The sequence below is a fragment of the Delphinus delphis genome, chromosome 8 (assembly GCF_949987515.2).
Source record: "Delphinus delphis chromosome 8, mDelDel1.2, whole genome shotgun sequence".
In the NCBI taxonomy this organism is placed as follows: Eukaryota; Metazoa; Chordata; class Mammalia; order Artiodactyla; family Delphinidae; genus Delphinus; species Delphinus delphis.
This window is the reverse complement of record NC_082690.1, coordinates 70,933,013-70,959,083: the sequence shown is the minus strand read 5'-3', so window position 1 is coordinate 70,959,083 and position 26,071 is coordinate 70,933,013. Positions and strand designations below refer to the sequence as shown.

Below are 26,071 nucleotides of genomic sequence, written 5' to 3'. Positions count from 1 at the left end.
GTGTGAGGGGTGAATTCCGATGCCACACGGAAGAACATACGTATATAGATATTTCCCTCTTTTATTTTATTTTTTGAATCTATACAGGCAGCAGCCTCAGATTCCAATCACCACAGGAACAGGTGTTGTGTATCCTGGTGCTATTACTATGGCAACTACCACACCATCACCTCAGATGACATCTGACTGCTCTAGCACCTCCGCCAGTCCAGAGCCCAGCCTCCCGGTCATCCAGAGCACTTATGGAATGAAGACAGACGGCGGAAGCCTAGCTGGAAATGAAATGATTAATGGAGAGGATGAGATGGAAATGTATGACGACTATGAAGATGATCCCAAATCAGACTATAGCAGTGAAAATGAAGCCCCGGAAGCTGTCAGTGCCAACTGAGGAGTGTTTGTTTGCTGAATTAAAATACTCTGACATTTCACCTCCCCTCCCCCAACAGAAAAGTTCTTAAAGAGCCCGCATGCATTTGTGGCTCCACAATTACATCAGCAGAATGGTCTTAATTGTTTCGTAAAGCGTGAGACAGATTAAGTTTTCCCAGATTTTTCATGAACTTGAGTTTTTTGTCGTTATTGTTATTGTTGTTGTTGTTTTTTAATTTAGGTGAAGACATATTAAATATGAGACACCAGGACTTGAAAACTTATCTCAACCCATAGCTGTCTTACAAGTCTTATATTTTGTCTTACTTTTTTTCTTTTGGATGTTGATAAAGGTTTAAGTTACTGTTTTAGATGGGGTTAAACATTCTCACTCAGGTATGCTGTGCCAGCCTACAAGTTGTGAATGTGTTTTTATTCTGAATTATTTTAGAAAACAACTGAGAATTTCATATTGTGAAACAGAACAAGTCCACGGCGTGTGCAGCTGCATGTAGAGCATATTCAAAAGGCCTCAGAATTCCATTTTTCCATGTGTAGAGTTAAACTTTGAATGTGCCAAACTTTTTCATAACTTTTGAATCTTAATATTTTGAAAGTCTTAAAGGAGACACTGCAAAGTCTTAGACAATCTTTGGCATCTTAAAATAAAATAGCAAACCACACTTTTTTTTTTTCAGAAAATGGTGAAGTACTCAGGAATCTGGAGACAAGATATTGTAAGGAATGAACAAGGTTGCCACAGTGCATGTACCCAATTGTGTTTGCCTCTTGACGTGCCATCAGTGTGTGACGTGGTACGACGTCCACGCACCAGAGCGATCACCACACCAGATACCGACATGGTGGTCTTCTCTGCCTGAGACCACCTCTCACTACATCCATTATCCCTTTGCCTTTAACCCTGACATTCAGTCTTAACACATTTTCTCTTAAATAATTTATTCATTCCAGAATGTCAAGGGTCCACTTACTATTTATTTAAAAAAATTGTTGGTGGCATTAATTTAATAATTCTTTTTTCTTACCCTCCTTCCCCAAAGAACTTTTCAGCCCTTTTCACCTCCTTCTCCTGCTAGATACAAAGGTGTACATAGTGATTTTATGTCCCCAGAACATCTGGATGCATTTCTGAAACAAGATACTACTAAATACCTATATTGTTGTTTTTGAACATCAGTGTATATATGGCTATAGAGCTGTGTATTTGGATACAGGTGTAGAGATTCACACTTCAACAGGTATTGCCCCTGAGGTTCCCCGTGACTTTGAATCTTTTGCCAGAATTTTCCCCTAATTCAATTAGGCAACAAGTGGTAGGATCTGCATCAGTGGCATTTCCCCTCAATGCCATTCAGCAGCAAGGGTCAACAGTGGTGACTGCCAGGCAGGGGAGTCCCGCAGCCAATCCTAAAGCCCAAAGCTGTGGTCCATGTAGGAGTCCACAGGGATGCTGTCATGGGCTGGCGCCTTTATACTGAGCTGCCTTGTCCCATCTCGCACATCTAGGGAGTTCTCTGCAAAATCCCCAGGATGCAAGAAGCCACGTGACAGCCTCAAAGCAAAGATAGAGGCAAATAGTCGTGATACATCCAGAGAATGAAAGAAAACCATAGAGAAGGAGAAGGAGGAGAAATACATTCCCTAAATGGGATGTTCCTACTGTTAAGTCTGGGGAACAGATCACTCCTGGGGCAGCAGACGAGTTCCTCTGGCTCATTCCCTCCATCTGTGGCTGCATGGGGGTCATGCCTATGTGTGAACAAGATTAACTGCCCTTGTCACACAAGGATTTTTCTGGAGGTGCACTGATGGGCTGGGAAGCAGTGAGGCTTCATTCCCCATCTCCTAACTGCAGGGAGCTCAGCCATGCCATTTTGACCTTCCTGAAACCAGGACTGATTGCCTGTGGGGAAGCCTCACCCAGAGTAGTTTGATGGGAGAATGTCAGCAGATGGGACAGTTCACCTCATGGGACAACCAGAATCTGATCACCAGGACATAGGAACGGCCCCATCAGATTTCTTGAGCCATTTTGTCACTTGGAAGAAAATAGTGTACCTTCATATTTATTTAAGAGTGCTCAAGGCCATACCTAATAGCAATAAATAGGTCTAGCCAAGACTTTCCTGTCTGTGTCATTAGCTAGGAGTGCTCTCTATCAACTGATTAAGGTACTGATAGGAATGTTTGGTTCTTAATATTGATTGGGGATTGGAACTTTGTTTTTGTACATTTATTTCAAATGAGGAGGAGGTCGTTTTCCTAAAAAAAAAAAAAAAGAGTATTTATTATTGTCTTACTGGTTTCTTTTGGTTATATACCTCTCCTCCTCAGTTCATTCTCACGTTGTTTTCTCTTTCTCTTTGACTCTTGCTTTTGCCCTCTCCCGCTCCTTTTTAATTTTGTTGCATAAGTAGAGTGCTGTATGGCTAGCATTGTATTGTATGTAATTAATTTTGCACAAAGGCAGACATTTAGAATAGTAGGTTAATTTTGTTTGTTTTTATGACCATGCCAAAATAATATTCTGGGCTGGTGGAGAACAAAGGACTGTTCTTTAGGACTGAAACTTGATTTTGCTTGTAGTTAAAAAAAAAAAAAAAAAAGAAACAAAAAAAGAAATCAACAAAAAAAAACAAAAAACACACACACTCACAGATGTTGTTTCATAAGTGTTATAAGCACTGGATATAAATGGTATTTTTTATCACTTCTGACTAATGTGAAGCTGTTGTACGAAAACTACATGAACAAAAGTCATCTGTTTCGACTCGTGTGGGCTTGCCTCACAGTTGCCGGATTTGAGTCATTTTTATGTCTTGTTATTTCATTTATTTATGCAAAATACATGTGTGTATGAACACTTTGTTTTAGCTCCAGCTCTGCCTCAGTACTGGGGTTCAGTTACTTCTAGCCATGTTCTTAAAAATGAAAGGCTATTCAGGAATGATCTGATTGTAAACGTCTCTTTCATTGGGTCAAACAGTGATGCTGTATTTGAATCTAAATTCTGCACATAAGCAGTTTATTCTATTTATTAGCCAAGTTTGGCTCTAAATATCCATGGAAATTAAGAATGACAATCATAGGGATCACGTCATTTTATTTTCAGTGGGGCTTAAACAAAGTTTTTATGACTTCACCATCTCATTTTAGATTTTTCTAATTGTGTAAATATAACATAGAAATAGAATTTATTTTTGGCTCATGAATATTTAGTGAAATATAAGTTATGTATTTCCTTTTTGTTCTCTATCCATATATGTTGGTCCAGACTAGAAGTTGACGAGTCACTGTACCTCATGGGGTAGTGAATTATCAGCCACGGTGAGAAAGCAGAGTCCCACCTGTAGCTGGAGCAGCAAAACCCATCACTTGGGTTCTCATACAATTTAGAACCCACTGTCCACAGACTCAGACTTTCACTTTTTTTTCTTATAGGAAGTTGATGAATTGAACATGGTGAATTTCCAGCACAGCTGGGAGAGAGTCAATTTGCTTTGTGAATCCACATAAACCTTAGAAGGTAGTTCTGTGACCGTTTAATAGCATGAAGCATGAATGCCATTAGAAAGGCAAAAATCGTTCTCTGAGATTGGCCATTAATGAAGGTCCCACCATGCCAATTAAAGAATGTTAATCAACTTTTTTTTTCCCATCGCTCCCTATTTCATAGTATCTTCAAATCAAAGGTAAAAGTTACCTCCATTTTGTTAAAGAACTTGCAGGATCAGGATTTTCCTTGTCACTTAGAATAGGGACACTGGCAGACAATCCTGTCCTAAAAAATGGACCATATGGAATAGGAAGGAAGGAAAGGAAGAAAAAGAAAGAAAGAAAGAAAGAGAGAAAGAAAGAAAGAAAGGGAAAGAGGAAGAAAGAAAAGCAAAAGGAAAGAAAGAAAGAAAGAAAAGAAAGAAAGAAAGAAAAAGAAAGAAAGAAAGGAAGGAAGGAAGAAAGGAAGGAAGGAAGGAAGAAAGGAAGAAAGAAAAAAAAAAGAAAGAAAGAAAGTGAGAGAGAAAGAAAAGGTTAATCTGTGGACAGGAGCAGCCAGGCAGGCAGTTTTTCTGTTTCATTGGCAGATGCGATGCAGTATCTTTTCCAGGAAGGTACGAAAGCTTTGTTGTTTTCACCTGTATTCAGCTCACCCTTTTAGGGGCACATCAGTTTGCTTCATTTGGTATTTGATACACCCCAGCCTTGTCCTCAGGCCTGATTTGATTTGCCAGGGTCCTGACACCATCTCTCAGGCCAAGTTCTAAATTCAGGTGCGGGCTCACAGTGCTATTGAGCTTGTCAAATTCTGGCCTCCCCTGAACATTAGCCCCACTGGAGCCTGGGGTGTTTGAAAAGGGTGTGATCACTCTAGGGCTGAAATTAAAGGCTTCTTTCTTTTCCTTATGAAGCCAGGCTGCTTGTCCGGAGCACACCCTCCTGAGCGGGGAGCACAGGCACTAGCTGAAAGCAGGAATTGTTTTGAGGAAGCCCATCTAACCCCAGTAGGAAGGCAGCCCGGTCACTTGAACACCACAGCTGAGGCTGCTTCTCTCAATTTACTCGTCTTGCAAAGAGGTGACCTCTACCTACTCATTAGGGAAAAGAAAAAGAATCAGTTCGTAGTTTTAAACCGTATGAGAAGTCCTGTACCAAGTGCCAACAACTGCAAAGAATGCAGCTAGAGGAATGTATTGACTTTATTACGGGGTCTTCCTTTCTAATGAGAAAATGACAAAAATGGTTGCTGTAGCCTTGCCTGATTTTGTACACGTCTGTTTAAGGACTGAGTTGGCACTTAAACTCACTTCTCAAAGTATAATAATATTGTATGACCTCATTTGTCCTTTTTCAAAATTACTTGCATCATTTCCTTAAGTCATCTGTCCCCTGACATGTTTTCTTCCTTAATAAACAACTTCTATCTGCTATTCCTGCCGATTATGTTCTGTTTCTGATGCCATGTACTATTGAGTGTAACCCTCTGCTAATATCACTGAAAATATTGATATGCAAACACATTTCCCTTTCATCCCCATGCCATCTTTTCTTTTGGGGACAGATTTCTTCCCAAAAGCCCATGAACAAGTATTTGGAATGCTGGTACCTTTGGGGCAGGGCTAGAGGGGGGAGGGGGAGGGGCAAAAAGGTAAAGCTTAGTGCAGATCCTCTTCTAATTGGTGTCCGTGGCAATATGAAAGCTTAAAGGCAACTCGGTGACATATCTTGCTCAGTAGCTTCTTATTCCTGAAGAACCACAAGCAGAAAGTGAGGCCTCAGTGCCGGTGCTCTTGGAATATGGGGAATGTGCAAATATTTAACTGTTTTGTATGCTGCACACTTGCAGACCTGCTCATGTGCATTCTCCGTTTGTCTTCCTTTGTCATACGTGTTTTTGCTTTTTGGAAAAGTGCAGTCTTTATTGTACCCTTTCCAGCTTGTAGCAAATTAGAATGCTTAGCATTTATGTTCATTCATTATTGTATTTGCCATGTAAACTTTTTATTACCTTAGACGAGCTTATAAGCTGTTACTACATAACTTATCTTACTGTAACTCTTTTATTTCCCGACATTGTAATTTGTTTGTGATGTATATTGTGAGATTGTATTCTGTGTTAATTTAATCAGCACAATTCACTGACATGCTGGACTGAATGCTGGCTGCTGTTTCAAAGTGTAAAGTTTGTGTAGGGCTGTTGGGACAACTGCAACTCTGTTGTCAAGGTGCTGTGCTGGTTCCTCTAGCGACACTGCGGGTGCGGCCCTTGGGACGCTAAGGGCGTTGAATACACCCTTGAGCAAATTTTAACTGCAGATATTCTTTGTAGAAATTCTGTGTATAATGCAGGTACCTACTTGGCCCGTGGCTGGTAACTATTTGGGCAATTAGAAAAACAACAAAAACCATAAAAACTAGTGTCTATTGCTGCTTTGAATATGTTTGAAAGTCTGAAAATGTAAATAGTTTATCAAAAAAAAAAATCTTGTACAGTCCAGTGTAAAGTTTTTAAATGACCTTAAGGGTTGCCATCACATCTTTCTCACACTCTCCTCTTGATAATGGAAAAAAAAGTTTGCTAAGGATTAAAGAAATGAGAAAAAAAAAGAATATCTTCAAATTTCAAGGAATGAATCATTGTTCTTAGCTTTGTTGCATACACACACTTCTTGGATTTCGTTGTGCAGTATTGACGTGAGATAAAACTCAACATTGAATAATCTTTCAGTGGTACTTTTCAAAGTCTTCCCCTCCTCTGCCTCATAATTAAGGGAAAAGACAAAATTGAAAGACACTGTCTTTATCTATCCTGGTGTATGTTGGCACCTTAGCTACTTTTTTTTTTTCCTTTTTGCACAAGGTGCTTTCCTGATATGTTAAACATGCCATCTTTGGGTGATAATGTATATGCCATGACGGGGCCTAGGCCCCTCAGGGGAGTGTCTATAAGAACTGCCTATTTATGCTCATTTACCTCAAGACTGTCCTCTCTACCCTTAATCTAGTCGTCATCACTCCATCTTTTGTACTGCTGTTGACACTTACAAATTAAAGATAAATTTTGTTTTATGACCTCCGTGTACGGCCTTGTCTGTGCCCTGGCAACTCTTCCTAGCCTGAAGCCTGGTCAGCCCTCGGCTCGTGCAGCCCTGGCCCACGCTGCCTGCTGCTGGAGCCTGCAGAGCCTTCCTGCTCCCGCCGGTGCTTCTACCTTCGCTGGGAGGTAAGTCTTCAAACCCCTTAGCCTGGAAGACTGGCCTGCTTTCTTCACTGTGGAGCATGCGCTGCGGCAGCAGGAAATGCTTGTGGATTTAGATGGTAGGAACAGGATCCAAGGTGGATTTCTGTCAAGAGAAGATGGGAAAGGATGTCACTTCCTATTTGCCTGACTTCTTCATGAGAGTGAAACAGTTTATAAAAACTCCCAGCATTCCCGGGTATGAACGAATCTCGAGGGCCAACCTCTCACATGACATCAACTTCTACGAGCCTAGCAGCCAAGAGTGGAAAATGCTGCGCTTCTGGAACCATTGCCTCCGCTGTGGTTGGGAGTGGTTGGCTGATTTCTCAGCTACTTCTGCCTCAGAGAAGGAGAGTTCCCGGTCTCCTTGCCCAGCTATGAGTTGGCCCGGGAGCGAATGATACCAGCCTCTAAGGGTCCGAGGCCTGGAGGTGGGGTAGCGGACCAAAGTGAGGCGGGCCCTTAAAGGAGATTGGCCAAGCCAGGGCTATGGATCCAGAGGTTAGTGACCGACACCCGGAGAAGGAAGCAAAGGGCTCAGGGGAGACAGAGGGGAGGCCTAGCGACTTCTTCTTTGATATTTCCTGTGACAAATGCCTCATTAGAGAAAAGCCAAGGATTTGTGGAACTTTTCTTTATCACAGTCAAACTGTCAATTTGATGCAATCTGTTGTCAGTCCCGAAAACCTAGCTTTCCAGGCCCCTCCCTCCTGCCCCGTGGGTTTTAAGCGTAGGGGATTGCTTTGGAGTCACACGACCTGGCTCTGCCACTTGCCAGCTCTGTGACCTTCCCTAAGTAACTCCTCTGAGCTTTCTCCTCTGTAAAAAGGGGCAAGAAGTCCCTACCACTCAAGGTTATTGGGGGAATTCAATGAAATGGCACGTGTAAAACACTGAGCGGCAGGCCTGTACACAGAGCACGCGAGTGAGCCTGCCTCCTCTGATCAGAGAATGTCTCAGCTAGGGGAGAGCATCGGTGCCACTGGCTGAGCCTCAGTTCGGAATCTGGTCCTGTCTGTGATTACCCTCCCTTCCTCCAAGCTGGTCTCCAGGACACAGATTTCTCATTTCTAGTGTATCCTCACCACTGCCTTTGGTTTTCTTTCTAAAACACAGATCTGATCTGTCCTCCCTCTCATAATCTCTCCTAAAATATTCTAGGTTTCCATAGCTGACCAGATAAAATCCAAACTTCCTATCCTGACGCTCAAGTGCCCGCAGACCTGCCAGCCTCATTTTCCACTGTGGCCGTACATGCCCGCGACTTCATTGCTTCTCTCGCACCCTGGGGCCGACCCACGACCCTGGGACTCTCACTTCTTCTTTGGCTTGGAGTAAATATGTTCTCTTTTCTGTTTGGAAAATTTCCTATCCTTTTTCAAACCCCACCCCAGATATCACCACCTCATCAGGCCTTTCCCAGCTCCCCAGATAGTTTCAGGCTCTCCCTCGGGGCTCCCAAGGTACGTTGAAAGGACCTCTATGATCATGTTTACCACATTGTAATAATCTGTTTCTGTGTCTGTCTTTTCTGCTAGATAACAAGCTACTGAAACCAAGGACTGTACCTTGGTCCTCCCAGCTCCCAGCACAGTGCTTGGCATAGAGTAAGTGCTCAACACTTGTTTGTGGAATGAATGTGTGAATGGTGGCAACTTGGCCTCCATGTGTGGTACAGATGCCTGTGAGTATCAGGGTCTTAGATGATGGGGATGAGGGAGCCTGTAGGGGTACCTTGGTATTAGCTACTTCGTTTGGAGAACATTTTTATTTGAAGCATCTCTGGTCATTTGGGGAGAACCATTTCAAGTCAGTGTGATGTTGTTTCCTGATCAGACCTGAGGGCATTGAGTCCCCATGCTATGGGGAGGAGTCATCCTGTTGGATGCCCAAGTTTCTGAGCCTAGAGTCACTGCTCTGTCCTTCTTCCTGGGCAACCTGGCTAGAGTGTGGAAAAGACAGACCAGAAATAGGACGTTTTATGGGTTTGTCCTACTCTTTCCTTGACATCCCAGGGCCCAAGGTTACCCTTCACTCTGCCCAGGGATGAGGGGTACAGGCAGGCCTACGCCCTGGATATCCACCGCAGAAAGGGAGGGATACTTAGCTACTCTGCCTGCTGGGGAGAGGAAGGGCAGTGGCCTTGCAACCTGTTCACTTAGTACCCTCTCCTTCTTCAACAAAAGAAACCCACAGTCCAGGTAGTAATGACTCTTCCCTTAATAATGCTCTAGAGCCTTGCTTACTCAAAATATGGTCCACAGGTCAGCCTCAGCATCACCTGCGAAGCATTAAAGCACTACATGGGCCAGGCTGAGTAGCAGGCTCTGGTACACAGGAGACTCTGATAACTATTATCTACCTCTTCTTAGTCAGTGACATACCATGGCACGGAGAGGTTAAGGATTATTGTGCTCATTTGAGTTGTGAAGGCCCCAGAGCCCGGAAATGACCCGCCTAAAGTCACACAGAGATTAAAAGGCAGTGTCAGAACGAACACTTGTATGTTCCAATTTTTAAAACAGTTGACAGTATTGCATGTGGCCCACAAGGGTCTGTGGAGATTACAGCACTGAATCTAGACTCTAGTTACCACCAGGCGTCCTGAGCTGTGTCACTGTGGGAGCATTGAGGCATCTAGGGACAGTGGCCTCTGAGAGCTCTGCCACTGTCATCCCCTGCTCTGGCTGGGCCTGGTGCTCGGCCCTGACTGAGAGCCCAAGAGGGACCCCAGGCCAACAGGGTGACTCTCTTAAGAGCTTGTTCTATGGTCCCTCTGTCAATTGTCCACCTACCCAATTTTTGTATTTTGGCACCAGGCTGAGTGGCCATTGAGTAGATCAATGAGGAGAGATGCAGATTCTGGGGCTCCATTCCTAACTGTGGGAGTGGGAGACAGACTGAGACACCCAGGAAAGGGAGTGATCAGGAAAGGGGTCTGATTACATGTCACCTTGGCACTGACACTAGGGCTCCTAGGACCCCATGTGGGTTATTCATCCAGCAGGTTTTATAAACTCACGCCCTGGCGGGCAGCCCTGATCCTGCCCCCTCTCTATCAGCCACTGTGAGCTCTGTCTCTGCCACCTGCTCTGACGGTCTATCCACTCTCTGCTCCCTCTTCCACTTCCACCTGTCCCCTCCTCACTGCTCCCCAGAAGGATCTTCCCCTCACAGCTTTAGTCATGACGCAGCACACACGACACAAAGCCTGAACCGTTGGCATTCATGCAGGTGCGTTCCCGATGCGCACAGGCCCCGATCTCCCTTTCCAGTCCACACACCTTCATGCTCCTGACACAAGCACGCTGCTCGTCATTACCTGTACATGCCACACCCTGAAGTGTCCCCCTCTCACTTCTCTTGCCACCGTCACCTCCCATACTTCAAAGTCCAGCCTAAATGTCACCTCTTGTGGGAAATCTTCTGTCAAAAATTCTTTTACCCAGAAAACGTGAATTGCACTGAAATGATCTGATTGCATTTGTCACATACGTCATATTGTGTCACAGGAATCTGATGGATTCCTTTGTCACATTCACTTTTTTTAATCCAATAGTCCTGGCACACACTAGGTGCTCCATACGTGTGTGTATTATTAAAACAATTTAAAAAAAGAAGGAATGAACTCTTTATCCTTAAATTCAAAGTCCTCCATACTATGCTACTGGCTATTTTTTTTTTCATCCTATCTCCTAACCCCAAGGCTTCTAGCTCTCTAGACACATCAGACTATTAATTTGTAATGTGTTCTCCCACCTCTTTAGACTTTTGGTCAATTCATGTCCCCTGTCTAAATTGCCCTTCCCCCATATCTATCAATCACCATCTTTCCTTTCAGGGCCAACTCAAAGCGCATCTCCTTCAACAACCTCTACAAAATGCTGAGTCTACTATATAGCAGAAACTTTACTAAACGTTTCATTTAACCCTTAACAACAGCTCGGAATGCTAGCTATCATTTTCCCTGTTTCACAGAAGAAGATACTGAAACTGGGAGAAATCAAGTTGCTTGGTCAGGGTCTCCCAGTAAGTCAGAATGTCTTCTGCTTGGATGGGCTGCCTCTCAGATTTTGCTAGCTCAGAATGAATCTCTCTCTTACTCCAGTTCAAAGTTTCTCGATCTTTTTTTCTTCTTCATTATCACCACTTAAGGAGGCTTTTTAGACATTTTCCTCACCAATAGTCCTCCACCACCCATGGAATGTAAATACTACAAATACACTACCTGCTTATGTACTCTATGTATATCTATGCTTTATTCATTAAAAAAAGATTTTTCACCTTCCAGGAGCCAATTTTTGCCCCACTGGGGGCACAATATTGCCCCTGTTGAGAAGGCATGCTCTGTATCAAGTTCACTTTGAGGTTTGGCCCTTACCATGGAGTTTGTAACTGTTTCCTTACTGTGTCTTGAGTTCTGCATTCTGATTACTATGGCTTAGTAACAGTTTTCCCCCAAACTTAGTGATATAAAACAACCATTTATTATCCTCACAAATTCTGTGAGTTCACAGATTTGAACAGAGCACAACAGAAGGCTTTTTCCTACTTCACAATGTCTGGGACCTCAGCTGGGAAACTCAAACACTGGGGCTGGGATAAAATGAAGGCTCATTTGCTCTCATGTTTGGCAGTTGATGCCAGCTGTTGGCTGGAGCTATTGGCCAGAACACGTATGTGTGGCCTCCTCATGTACCTTGGGCTGCCTCATAACATGGTGGTGGGTGTCAAGGGCGAGCAGACCAGAACAGAAGGAGTGAGGGCCAGGTTGAGTCCTCTTTTATGGTCTAGCCCCAGAAGTCATGCAGCATCACTTCCACTGCATTCTGTCCACCGACGCAGTCACAAAGTTGTGCCCAATTCAAGGAGAGAGGAAAACAACTCCACCTCTCAATGGGAGAGTGATAAAGCTCTGAAGAGTAAATGGGACTGGATATGTTGCTGTAGCCATCTTTGGAAAATACCATATGCTGTACTCTGATATCTGTCTATCTGTGACCCTTGTGCCCCACCTCCAACTACCACCTCATCTGCATAGGGCCTTGCACATGGTACAATGTTGGTATATGTGTTTGAAATTTACTTGGATACGCTAAGTTGAGAGGATAAAACCCCAAGCTTTGGTCCATTCCTGCCATTACCAGTATGTGGTTACCATGGTCCAGAGATCCCTAGAGAGGTCAGCTTCGGGCAGGAAGCTCACTGACGCACCAGGATACTCTAGAACAAATGGTAACTGAGCAGCAAGCATTACAAGCAAGATCCTCCTTAAAGTTTTCTTTTTTTTTTCCCTCTCAGAGGCAGTCTGTTATTCTGGAAATACTCAAACCAGTCAAATTCCAGTATAGATAGAGAGATAGATAGATAGATAGATAGATAGATAGATAGATGATAGATAGATAGGCAGATAGATAGAGCAAGCGAGTCACCCAAAGTATGTGCAATAGAATTTGACTTATATTCATTTCTATAGAAGCCTGTCAAACTAATGTTGTCAATAATTAGCAAAGTACCGGTCTATCCCCTTTTGCTAATATTCTACCTGTATCGATATTTCTGTCAACACTACTCTCATCAATACAACAAAAGATGTTTTAAAATGGTAATAATCAGTACTAGGAGTCATAAAATACACAAAAAAATCAACATTTTTTAGACTTGGGAAATGATAGTTTGATGTTCTAGCAGTCCCTAAATATGTCCTATATCATCAGTTAAATCCAAAAAGTTAAATCGAGAAAAACAGTGTCAACCTTAAGACAATCTATTAAATTTCTGACCTTGGATTAATATTAATCAGCTAACGGATATTATTATACATACCCAAACCAGATCTAAAGAAGCAAGGATATTTAGCACATTATTTTATTTAAATCTTATTTATAATTCTATTTTAAAATATCATTATATGTTAATTTTAATAAAAGCTCCATTAGTATTTCCATTACAAGTGTCATTATATGAAAAGAATAAATGAGGCTGGATCCTTATCACTAAATGCAAAATGTAGAGTTTAGATACATTTTTGGGAATGAAAGACACACATATTATTAATGAACAACACAGGCAGGTAGGAAAGTTAGGACAAAACAAACAATTATTTGACCACAAATAATAATCAGGATACTGATCCCCAGATAAGCCAATCGTTCGTTCTTCCCTGATATGACATTCACTGCCCTGATTCACCCTTGAGTTAGAATATATTTAATTGCAAAAAGTACTCATATATTCTATATTTGGAGAAAAACCTTTATGAAATCATCTAAATGCACTTTTACACATTAAAAAATCAATTCACTTAGAAGAAGCACTTGTTTATTAATACTGAAAAGAACACCTGCTAAATATATGGGTTAGAACTCTGTTTGGAAGTAAATTCCCAAGGCAGCCTTAGGTCTGGGTATGGGGGCACCTTTACTTCTCCACCTGCAGAGGTAATCTGGACCCTTTGTGAGTGCCAGGAAGACAGGTAGTTGATGTGCTGGCTGATGTCGGCCAAACACGCTTGCCCTGGACAGAGCTGTGGAAAAGACAAGTGGTCTGGACCTTAAATTGTGTCAGATAAGACATACCAGGGGATAAATACTGCAGCTATAAATACAGCTCAAGAAACTGGATCATTTTTCAAGCTGTTGAATTTCAAATGCTTGCCAAGCAGAGTGTAATATCTGGGACTCTCTATTTTTGCAACTCTACTGCAAGAAATGGCTAAAGTCCAATTAATTTAACCAAGAAAGTCTGGGAAGTGAGGACCAGAAGAGTTAAATTGTCCAATCAAAATTTGGAATTGAAATTAATTTCACAAATTTTAAGATGCTGTTTGGAGGAAATTCAATTTAACCCTAAATTTCAGTCAACTCTGCAATGATAGACTAAAGAAATACAGGACACATTAAAGAAGGTTGAATATTGATTAATCTCTCTATTGCAATCCTGAGGGTCAGACCACTCAGATAATGTGAATTGCATCAAGTTTTCTGATTGGTTATCCGGGGGGATAATTCAGAGAGTTGAAGAGAGCTGGGAAATCTCCTTTTCCAAATAAAATAAAACAAAACAAAACCCCACAAATCTTTGGTGAGATCAAATACTGCGTTATTTAGATTTTGTTGATTATAAGTGACAGAAACCCAATTTAGATGGCTTCTGCGGGCAAAAGGGATTTAGCGGCTTACATAACTGAAAAAGTGCAAGGATATCATGGCTTCAGGCATGGCTGGATACAGGTGTTCAAACAGGGCCATCTAGACTTGATGTCTCTATCTCACCTCTCTGCTCTTGTTGGCCTTGCTCCCAGGTAGTCTCTCTCCATGAGCTATTCCTCTGCAGCTCCAGACATATTCTCTCAGTTTTAAGTTCCACAGAAAAAGAAGGCTTATATAGCTGCTTCCTCGTTTTCCAATTTTAAGAATTAACGACAGATTTCCTACTCTGGGCTCATACTTTGTATCCCTACTTTTCAGTCAGAGCTCACAGCTGAGACACATAGAAAATTATGATTATTTTCTCTTTCCTGCATGAGTTATTTTTCCTATCGTTCAGAATTTTATCTAGTTTCTTTCTTTCATGAAGTTGTCTACGTACTAATCACGAACATAGCGTTTCCATCTGTGTAAATATCCTCACAATGCGTTAAAACACATCAGTCTTTTATCAGTTTTATCTTCCTGAAGAACTATTTTCAGTTTCAAAATAGCTCAGTTGCTTGATAGGCCTACTGCACAACTTTGGTCCTGGGCTCTTCCATCCCCCATCATATCTGCATTGGATACCTTTTCTTTCTCTTTCATTGTTTGCTTCCTTGTTTTGGTGGAGCACATCCTGCAGGTGCCTCTTGAGAAAGGGTGTCTGAGAGATACATTTTTCTTCAGACTTTGTCTAAAATATATTTATTCTACACTTAATATTTATTCTACTGTTAATAATTTGGCTGAATAGAATTCTAGGTTGGAAATAGTTTCTCAGTAAAGATTTGAAGGTATTGCCTCATTGTCATCTATCTCTCAGCATAGCTGTTGAAAAATCCTATGCATTCTGATTTTTTTCCTTGGTTTGCAACATCTCTCTCTCTCTCTCTGTCTCTCATAACTTGTAGCATCTCCTTGTCCTCAGCATTCTGAAATTTTATGATGATGTGCCTTGGTATGGGTACATATTCACCGCACTATACTAAGTACTCAGTGGGCCCTTTCAGACTGGAAATTCATATCCTTCAGTTCTGGAAAGTTATCTTGAACTATTTCTTCAATGACTTTCTCCTCACATTTTCTCTATGTCTTTCTGAGGAACTCATAAATTCAGATGCTGAACCTCCTGATGTGGTGTTTTCATTTTATTTTTCTTTTCCATTTTTTTTGTAATTTTTCTCTATGTTTTGGAGAAATATCTTAAACTTAATCTTCCACATGTGAATTGAGGTTTTCATTTCTGTATCATATATTTAATTTCTAAGTGCTTTTCTTTGTTGCCTGAAAGTTTCCTTTTTTATAGCACGCTGGTTTTGTATTATGAAGGCTATAACTTCTCTTATCCCTATGAAAATGTTAATTTCTTCTCCTTACATGATCACTGTTTCCTCTTAATTGCTTCATTCATTCATTCAACTAGTATTTATTGAGCATTTACTATATGCTAGGCAGCTACAAAACTTGGACTAATTCAGCAAGCAAAACAAAGATCTAGGTCCTTGTGCAGCTTATGTTTTGGTTGCTTATTTTGTTGTCTTTTTTAGATACTAGAGACTTTGCTAATGTGTTTGGTGGACCTCAGCTCTCTGTTTATGTTTAAGTAGGGTACAAAAAACCCCAGTGGAACGTAATATGTCTGAGGGAAGGCGTGTCACTTCTTATCTTTACTGTAAGTGACATGGCTGCTCTGTTTCCTTGGAGAACTTCTGATGTCAGCATCTTTGGATCTTCTCTAAGATTCATCCAGAAAAGACCTTCCAGTCTCCTGCCTTGTAGGTCTAAGCCTGACTGCCAGCCCCCTGGGGACAGAACTGGGAAATATTCAGATATTAACTTCCATTTAATGCCTCATTTTTGGTCACAGATACCTAGAGATTCTCTGCTTCACCCTCGTAGAGACTAAGTCTCCAGTCTTTGCTAGAGGGGGGAAGGGCAGTCAAGGTGTCTGTTCAGAGTCAGGGAGACGATCCACTTCTTAAACAGACTTTCAACCAATTCTTCTATTTTAGCCTCACCTTTACTTTCACTTACAGGGACATCAGTAGTGATTCCTGAGCCTCTAGACTCTAAAATTTAGAGGGTTCTGCCATGCAAGTCATTTTGCTTCTGTGGTTGCCGACTGCTGGCTTGGGCATGTGCTTTCCTGGGCCTGCTAAATCATTTCCATTTCACAGTCTTTCTGCCTTCTAAAATTTTAGTGGTAAGGTCTTCTTTACCGTTCCCTTTGTCCTCTGGGCTTATGACTTTAAAAACAACCCTTTACAAATATTTTAGTGACGTTGCAGGAAAAAGCTGACATTTTTAGATGTTTTCTGAATCCTTAGTGATTTTTTTTTTAGAGGGTGAAGAACTTAAAGTTCTTTTGTACCTACCGTGGGCCAGATACAGAGCTAGGCACTTCTACCTACACTCTTGAACTTAATCCTCACAACAGTGAGGTTCTTGGAAATGGAAAGAAAGGCTCAGACAGATTAAATAATTTGATGATGATTGTTTTAACTCATCATAGAAATAATTGGTTAAAAAACCATTATGTGCCTCAAACTGTGCTGGCTGCAGAGGATGAGTGAGTTAACACTGAAGTCAATCATCTGAACCTGAAACTTGGGAGCATCCTAGACTCTTCCATTGTCCTTCCCATATCTTACAGCTTTTATCTCCACAGTGTCCCTCAACTGTGCCCTCCCCTTCTTCCTGGATGGCCCTGCCTTGGTTCAGGACGTTGGGATCTCATTTCAGGACCTTGCGGTAATGTACCCCCCGGACCTCATGCCTCCAAGCTCCCCACCACAACTGCAGCCAAGATGGTCTTTCTAAACTGCAAATCTGATCCTATTACTCTTCTGCTGAAAACCTAAATGTGGTGGACATAACGACTACCTACCAGTGTCCAGCACAGCTGCCTGGCAGTGATGTCTACTCAGGGAAGCACCTCATTTGTCTCACTGTCCTCAGCACTTAGTGCAGGGAGCAGCATGCGAGTCAGCATCCGTAAATGTTTATTGAACTGAGCTAAACATAATAGTTCAGCCCTCGTGAACTTGCATTCCGCCTCTTAAGTGGATTGGATTCCACCCAGACTCCAACCCAGATCTGATTCTAGGCCTCTCGATGGCTTTGCTGTTGCACACCCCTGGCTTGCAGCCTTCCCTTCCTTCACTCTTGGGTGCCCTCCAGGAGGTGCCTCTCACTACCCTCCAGGCTGTCTGTCATCTGTTCACATCCTTCTTCTCTTCTTCTCCTCCTCCATCCCTACAGAGAAAACGAAGCACCTAGCCTGATACTCCAAATGCCAGGAGGGTGGGAAGGGAAGGAGCCATAGCCCCTTTCCCTTGGTCAAGACAGGAAATCCCTTCTCTGCACCATTTGGGATGGCCTTGGAGGCTCAGCTCAATTTTAGGTCCTGAACCTTCCAGAGTTGTCCATGTATTTAACTTCTCCCTAGGAGCAGCTGATTAGATTGTTGGGGGAGGGAACGGGGGAAAAGGAAGGGTAGAATAAGTTTATTTGCTTTCAGCATTACCCATACAGTCTTAGGTGGGAATTTCCAAGAAATTATGCGGCAATGACGTTATAACTTTCACACAATGGCTGGAGGCAACGTTATAAAAATATTACCTAACACGACCCCATATGGACATATGAAATTTCATTCCATTTTACACATGTAATTAAGTGGCCCACATAATGAAGTACTGTGTATGCAAAGAGGGAGATGCCTTTTGTAGGTGAAAGATAGCTGGGCCAGAAACAAAGCTGGCATTTTAAAGGGAGAATAATCAAGCGAGTGCGGCTGAAAATTATTGCACGTTATTCTATGAACAACTTAAACGTGATGCATTGTCTTCCCCTTAGAGACGGTCTTCTGGTTGTAAGCAAGACAAATACATTCAATATCCTGCTGATAATATACTCTCTCATGCTGTTTACTAAAGATGGTGAGTTGAAAAGTGCTAAGCTTGGAATCGGACAGAGCCAGGTTCAAATCCCAGGTTGCCACTTCCTAGTAAAGTGACGCTGGGTGAGGGGCTAAGCCAGTGCTCTCAGAATGTGGTTCCTGAACCAGCATCATCCATCATCTGGGTGCCTGCTAGAAGTTCCGATTCCAAGCAACACCTCAGACCTATTGAATCTGAGTCTCTGAGGGCGGGGCCAGGAACCCGTGTTTTAACACGGGTTAAGCGCTCCAAGTGATTCCGCTGCACACTAAGAATAAAAGCTACCTGCTTGAATGATCAAGGTCTCAATTTCCTTCCCTGGAAATGGATCCCTTATGGTAGAAAACCCAAATCAAAGTAGCTTAAATAGAAAAAGAATTAAATGATTCACAAAACCAACATCCGGAAGTAGAACTACCTTCTGGTGAGGCGTAGTCCAGCATCTCCAACGCTGTCACCCAGGATCCCTTTATTTTGAGTTCCTGACATCCTGGCGTAAAGAAGGTTCAAAAGAGAAACTCAGCTGGGGTCTGAAGTTACAGTTTCTGCAGTTTCTAAAACCTTCTAAAACCTGAGTTTTAGAACCAAAATTCATATTATTTTCATGTTTATTAAGCAGCTAACCCGTGCCAAGCATCGAGTCGGGGTTGAGACCTGATGTTCGGTCACCAACATCAAGTGGCTTGAGGTTCCCTGGTGCACTGTAACATGCCTTGCCCCTTTGCTTTTGAACATGCTGCGCATCTTTTCTGAATTGCCCTTCTTCATCAGGCCATCAGGGTAACTCCCATTCATCATTCAGAAGCTACTTGGACATGGGCTATTTTCTAAAGCTTTTCCCAGCTCCCCTGCCAGTGATCATCTCTGCTCATTTGTGCTTCCAAGGCCCCTACCATGCGCTCTCTCCTCTGCCTGGTGTCCGTCGGGTCGTTATATGCTTATATGATCTGCCTTCCATCCCAGTCAGTGAGCTCCCTGAGGGCACAGCCCTTGTCCCATCATTTTAAAACCTCTAGCCCCTGGCATAGGGCCCAGTACGGCACAGATGCTCCACCAATCATATTGAACTGAACTGACCCTTCTTAGAACTGTGAGTATCTTTAGAAAGCTAATCCCAAGTTCAACACTGTGCAGGACACACTGGGGGTTACAGGCTGTTAGTCCCTACACTGCCCTACAGCCTCCATGGAGCTCACAAAAGACTCACAAAAATTAGCTCAACATCATTCTGAAGGGGCTTAGTGATTACCTAGGCTAGAGCAAGGCTGTCAAACACAACTTTCTGCAATGATGGGAACATTCTATGTGTGCAATGACCCAAGTCATGGCCACTAGCCACGTGTCTATTGAGCCCTATTGAAATATGATCAGTGAGACTGAGGAGCTGAATTTTAAATTTTAGTTTACTTAATTTAAATTTAAAAAGCCACACGAGTCTAGTGGCTACCATATTGAACATTGCAGACCTGAAGGATGACTTAGAGTAATCTGGTGAAAAGGAGAGTGGCAAGGTTATTCTAGAAGTAGCGTATACAAAAGCATGTTAGGGAAACTTCAGACAATGCTTTTACAACTTTCAAAGCAGGCTCAGTGGCCGCCTGCGTCCTAGTTCTACCCTCAAAGCCCTGGAACTGCCAAATTTTCAGTTTCAATGAGTCAGCAGATGCCAGTTACTTAGAAGCTGGATTCCATTAATCAATTCCAAAGATATCCTATAGGGCTGAACTGAAATGTGATGAATTATGCCAGGAGATATTCATATTCCTAACCTTTCCTTTAAAAATCTGTTCCCTCATCCCATGAAAATTTAAGGGAGCCTATGAATTTCAAAACAGTTTTCTTGGGTACTATTCCCCTTTTATAGGCTCTGTGGGAACTTGGGAATCCACAAAGGCAAATACTTCGGGAAGAGGCTGTGTGAGGGTGCTCAGTGAGGTATGAGGATAATACTAGGCTCCTGGGGGTTGGTGGGTAGGAAAGTATCTGCTCTGGGTCTCTTGTTGGGACTCCCTAAGACAGGCAAATAGAGAAAGCAAGAAGGGTCCATTGGGAAGAACCTTGCCCACCAAGGCCTCTCAGCCATCAGTGCAAGAAGTGGCCAGTGTCTGAATACCTACCCCATCCTCCATGGGGAGGGCCTGGCTTGTCTGGACTTGGTTCCCCAGATGGAGCTGGAGGGATGGGGCTCACCTGCTGAAAGCCAAGAGATTGAACAAAGTGGGAAGGTGAATATGTGAGCTGAGAATGAGCAGCCAACGGATGCTTATGAGGGAAACTGATGCTTATAGAGGTCTGGGTAGGGGAGGATGGGAATGAAGGTGGATAAAGCCTAGAATTAGGGGTCTGGCAGACAAGCATGAGTGAAGCAGGAGCCAATGATGGGCATGTGTGTGTTGTAAGGTTAAGGTGGTGATGGGAGAAGTGCTGAGTGAGCAGAAAGAACAAATATCAATTCCAATAGGCCACTGAATATAACAGTGGCTTTTGAGAAAATAAGCAAAAATAAAAACAAAATAAAAATGAACGTACACATTGACTAGCAGTATACAAATAGTGAATTATATTGATTGCTTTCCAAATATTAAACCAACCTTGCACTCCTAGAATAAAGCTCACTTGATAATGATGTGTTTTTCTTTTTATACATCGTTAGATTTGACTTGCTAATATTATGTTAAGGATTCTTGTGTCCATAACCATGAAGAATGCTGGTCTGTGATTTTTCTTTTCTTGTAATGTCTTTGTCTGGTTTTGGTATCAGGATAATGCCATACTCTTAAAAATGAGCTTGAATAAGTTTAGTATTTTTTTTATAAATATTTGAGAAAATTTACCAGTGACACCTCTAGACCTGGAATTTTCTTAGGGGGAAGGCTTTTAATTACGAAATCAACTTATTGGAAAGATATGGAATGATGCATAGTTTCTATTTTTTAAGTAAGTTTGGTAATTTGTTTTTTAATTATTTTGTCCTTTTCATCTAAATTTTCAAATTTACGTCATTGATCAAAATCAAAGAGACTTTGCATAGTATTTCCTTATTCTCTTTCCCTCTTTCATTCTTAATATGGGTATCTTTTGCTTTCTCTTCTTTTTTCTTGCTCAGTCTTGCTAGAAGTTTATCAATTTTATTGATCTTTTCAAGGAAACAGCTTTTGGTTTTATTGATTTTTCTCAATTGCTTGTCTGTTTTCTATTTCATTGATGTCCACTCTCATCTTTATTATTTCCTTCCTTCTACTTACTTTGGATTAAAAGAGCTTTTCAAGCTTTGCATATGTTGTTCCCACTTAATGGAACCCTCTTCCTCAAATCTTTTCTGGTTCACTTTTATCTGTCCTTCAGACAGACTTAATGGTCACTTCCTTTTTTTTTTATTAATTAATTTATTTTTATTTTTGGCTGCGTTGGGTTTTTGTTGCTGCGTGCAGGCTTTCTCTAGTTGCGGAGAGCAGGGGCTACTCTTCCTTGTGGTGCGCGGGCTTCTCATCGCGCTGGCTTCTCTTGTTGTGGAACACGGGCTCTACACGCACAGGCTTCAGTAGTTGCAGCACGTGGGCTCGGTAGTTGTGGCTCACGGGCTCTAGAGAGCAGGTTCAGTAGTTGTGGCACACGGGCTTAGTTGCTCCACGGCATGTGGGATCTTCCCGGACCAGGGCTTGAACCTGTGTCCCCTGCACTGGCAGGCAGATTCTTAACCACTGCGCCACCAGGGAAGCCCAATCATCCATTTCTAAGGGAAGCCTTTGAAAGCCTCTTCAGCAGAAGAGAAAGTTGGGATTGGCTGAATCTATGGCAACTCTGGCTGTCGCTTTGCTGACATGAAGGGGAATAAGGAGTTAAGTTCTTCAGAAGCCCCAGGAGCGGAATACTTCAGGTCAATGATTAACCAATTCTAGCATCGCCAGGAATCACCTGGAAAGTATTTTAAACTTAATTGTTTTCGTTTTTTTGTTTTTGAGACATCTTCCCAATATCTCTTTGGACTGAGAAACATTTCCCTGGTCACAAAGGGCCCTTACTAGGGAAAAAGCCAGACGTGTCCAAAAGGCAAACGTTGGCTGGTGTGCGCATGAGCATACTGCATGTTTCAAACAGGGGCTGTTTTTGATTTTTTAAAATAATGCATTCAAACATTATTTACCTTGATTACTGAGTTTCGGGGGCACCCCCTTAAATTTTGCACCCAAAGAGAGTGCTTCATCTGCCTCACACTAGTGCCGGCCCTTAGGGAATGCACAGGTAAAGTATGTATAAAGTACCCAGTGCAGTATGGGTCTCAAGAAGGCCTCTATGAATCTCAGCTCCTAAGGTCGCGTCAGAATTTCAGTAGGGCTCAGTGAGCATTGCAGTGGACACACCGAGACCGGAGCCCCAACTCTGCCATGGGGAACAAGATGTGCTGATATCTGAGCAGGTCTTGAAAACAGAGTAGGAGTTCATCAGGCGGAAAAGGGGGGAAGGGTCTTCCAGAAGAATTTTTTAAAGAACAGAAAGACATGGTGCGTAGCTAGATCCAGGATGGGTGGAGAGGCCTAGGTGACGGATGAGGCAGCTTAGATGTGTCTGATCCGGGTGGCCTGGAAAGCCCAGGTAAGCGCCTAGAGCTTCGCTCAGTAGGTGGTGGCCTGGCCAGAGGCACTTGAGCAAATGTTCACTGACCTCTGCAGAGCACACTGCGTTAGCCTCAGCTTCCAAGGCCACATGATGGAAATCATAACCTCCTCTGGGAGAATGAAGCGCAATGCTGAATGTGAAATATGGAATCTTAAGGGTCAAGCTCGTGAGTAATTACATAATAAGATTCCCTCACACTCTGTGATTATTCCTCCTGCCTGATTTTGAGACGACCTCTGCATACAAGCTCGTATCAGATGCGGGTGCCATTATAATGAGCCCGATATGCAACTTCACCCAGCTGGGAGTAGGAGGAGAGGACAGCCACAGCCTGGCAGAGAACTGAGAAGTGGGCTGTCCCCTCTCCCCGTCTTGCCCCCAGGCCTCCTCCTCAGCCCTCTCCCAGTGTTGAAATGGCCCCCAGCACCTACTCCCAGCACCCCACTGCCATGCGCCCCCTCCGCAGGATCCTGTTCTTTCTGCCCACGCAGTGGGGGAAGGGGAGAGGGACACGGCCTCTTTCTGAGAAGGGAGACAGTGCAAGACGCATCAGTAGGAGTTGAAGCAAATCATCCCAGGCACAGTGAGCTGTCAGAGACGATGTGTCGACCTCCACTAGCTTCACACAGCCGCCAAGTGTTACGCGCACCCTCACTCACTAGGACTCAGGTGTCTCTGGTCGTTCTGCACACCCAGGAGCTGCACACTCAGGGGTTGGACTGCTTGCTCCCACGGACACCCCTGAGACCTTCCAAACCTGCTCAGTGCCACCTACATTCATTATCACCGACATTCAGGGGCGGCCAAATTCCATGCCTGAGGAGCTGGAAGGATGAGGGTGGGGGCAGAGGGAGTAGGTAAGGAGAGGACCCTCTTCGTTTATCTTATGGAGTCGTTCTCCTTTCTCAGGGAAGTTCTGTCAAGTGTTTTGGTTGGAGGCCACCGTCTTGTTTATCCTTCTTCCTTTGGCTTCTTTCTGTTTAGTCCTGGAATACCTCCTGGGAATACTTGCTCTTCCAAGGGTTCTTCTGCCCCCTCAGTCTCCTCCCCAACTCCTCTACCCCACAGCCCATACCACAGTCGATACCGGAACTAATTTACATGCACAGCACTTCAGAGTTTCTGAACATCACCTGATTCTCACAGAGGGAGAGTCTGTTATGATTCCTACCATGTGGATGAGGAAATGGAGTCTCAGATCGATGTACAAGTTCATGAAGTAGAGAGAACCATCTACTGATTTTGCCTGCCTGTCATACCATCTACTCCTCTTCCAGTTACAGCCCTCCACCTCCCGTAGGGACTCCCTGGGTCTCAGTTTTCTCATCTGTAAAATGGGAGTGATTACAGTAGTGTCCAGGGCCAGACAACGAGAAACGCGGAAAAGTTGACAATTCTGTGTTTCAAAGATGTACGCTTTAAACATTTGTTCTATGTTCACTTAGTGGGGGATAGTTTAAGAGATGATGCTGAGGTTTCAACCAGGCAAGGACATTCTGGGCCCTGGCTGGTGCTCTGAGGGCTCTGGCCTCCAGGCCCCTCTGGTGTTACCCAAGGAGATTTAGGAAGTTGGGGGTGCTTGGGTGGTAGAAAAATCAGTTTCCTCTCCTCTCTGTGTGCGGGGACCTGAATTAGCTTCGCATTTCTGGTTTATTCTAGTGACATTTTAGTGCCCATTAAAGACTGGGGCAGTGTGCGGTGCCCTGGCTGACACTCCCTGAGACTTGCTGGTTGTGAGGATTAGGTAAGAAAATGCATGGAAAATGCAGGGCAATGCTGGGCACATAGTAGATGCTTCATTAAAAAGTCGTAGCTGAGCCCAGACTGTAATTCCCCAGCCCAGGGCAGATGAGTTCAGCGCTTGCCCAGACTCTGTATTCTCAGGCCCCGCACAGCCAGGCCGGCCTTGCCCCCCACCGCGAGGAGACCTCTCTAATTTTCCAAACGGGAGACACAGAGCCCCCAGGGCCGACAGCGATCCTGCTTCCCGCCCGAAGGTGGATGGTTTGGCTGCCGAGTTCCCCGAAAATTGGTTCCGCATGTTGCCGACATCAGGCCCGAACGTTTGCTCAGCACACAGCCGTGAGGGCCCTCCGGAGAGGCTGAAACCCCACACCAGCCTCGCCATCCGCCCCCAGCCGCAGGCTGCCAAGCCGCTGCCCGCAGCCAACTCCCAAGGCCAAGTGGTGGGAGAACAGGGCATTGCCAAAGGCTGGGGCGTCCCAGAGCCCCTCCCGGGCCCCCAGGCGGCGGCCCCGGCGCCACCTGGTGGCTGATTGTGGAACTGCACCAGCTAAACAGCCCCTCTGTTGCCCTGGCCTGGGGACTCAGAGTGTGTTGCTGGAGGGCTAAATTCGCGATAGATGGTCCTTCTCCCGTTCCAGGAACTTCCCAGGGCAGGGAAGTGCGGTTCCCAAGGCTGGGCTATTTTTAAACGTCAGCATCCGCCATGCAGATGCTCTGTTTACTGCTGATGTTCCAAGCCTGTGAGAGGATCTGTGCATTTAACCAAAGGCAGATGCCAGGATGGGAGTAATTAGGCTGGGCTGGGCCTGTCTATTCCCAGGCCTGGGCAGCTGGGCAGGGAGAGGGCCGGCGGGCCACCCTGAGGCTGAGGTTTCCACTGGGCAAGGAGACTCAGGGCCCTGGCCGGTTTCTGAGGGGCTCTGGCTCCCAGGTCCCTCTGGATGACTTGGGGAGATTGAGGGGAGGTCTCTTAATATCCCCCTATTTGATTAGTATCATCATTATTGTCAACAACCTTTGCCAAGCAATAGTGCTTCATAAAGGGCAGGCGTAATTTCTCCCATTTTGCTGATGAGGAAGCTGAAACTCAGAGCCATTAAGATACCCACCCAAGGTCACCTAGACAGTGAGGGCTTCAAAGCTCTTAGAGATTTTTTTCCAGGGGGGAACCTGACCAGCTATTTCACCTCCCGTGGCTTCCGGTCACTTTCAGGACCAAAGCCCTTTGGGGGCTGTTCAGCTTGTCCGGTGAGGGCCTGGGCCTGCCTTTACAGCCTGCTCTTCCCCTGTCCCTCCCTCTCCCCCTTGGCCCTTTAGACATCCCAGAGTTGTACCAGCCCGTGTTACCACCTTTAAGAACTTTTGTATGAGCTCTTTCTCTGAGTCCTCGTCACTCTTGCCTCCACCCCAATGGACTCCGAACTCAAAAAAATCTATAATCTGATTTC

General features: G+C 43.9%; 1 protein-coding gene across 1 annotated transcript in view; it reads left to right on the top strand.

The window, feature by feature from the left end:
- Positions 1-5,478, top strand: part of SOX6 (SRY-box transcription factor 6) — a 445,733-nt gene extending 440,255 nt beyond the window's left edge. Inside the window, exon 16 of the mRNA XM_060018551.1 lies at positions 88-5,478. Coding sequence (XP_059874534.1) covers positions 88-391 — 304 coding nt within the window. The 3' untranslated portion in view covers positions 392-5,478. The remainder of the gene's footprint in view (positions 1-87) is intronic.
- The last annotated feature ends 20,593 nt before the right edge of the window (positions 5,479-26,071 follow it).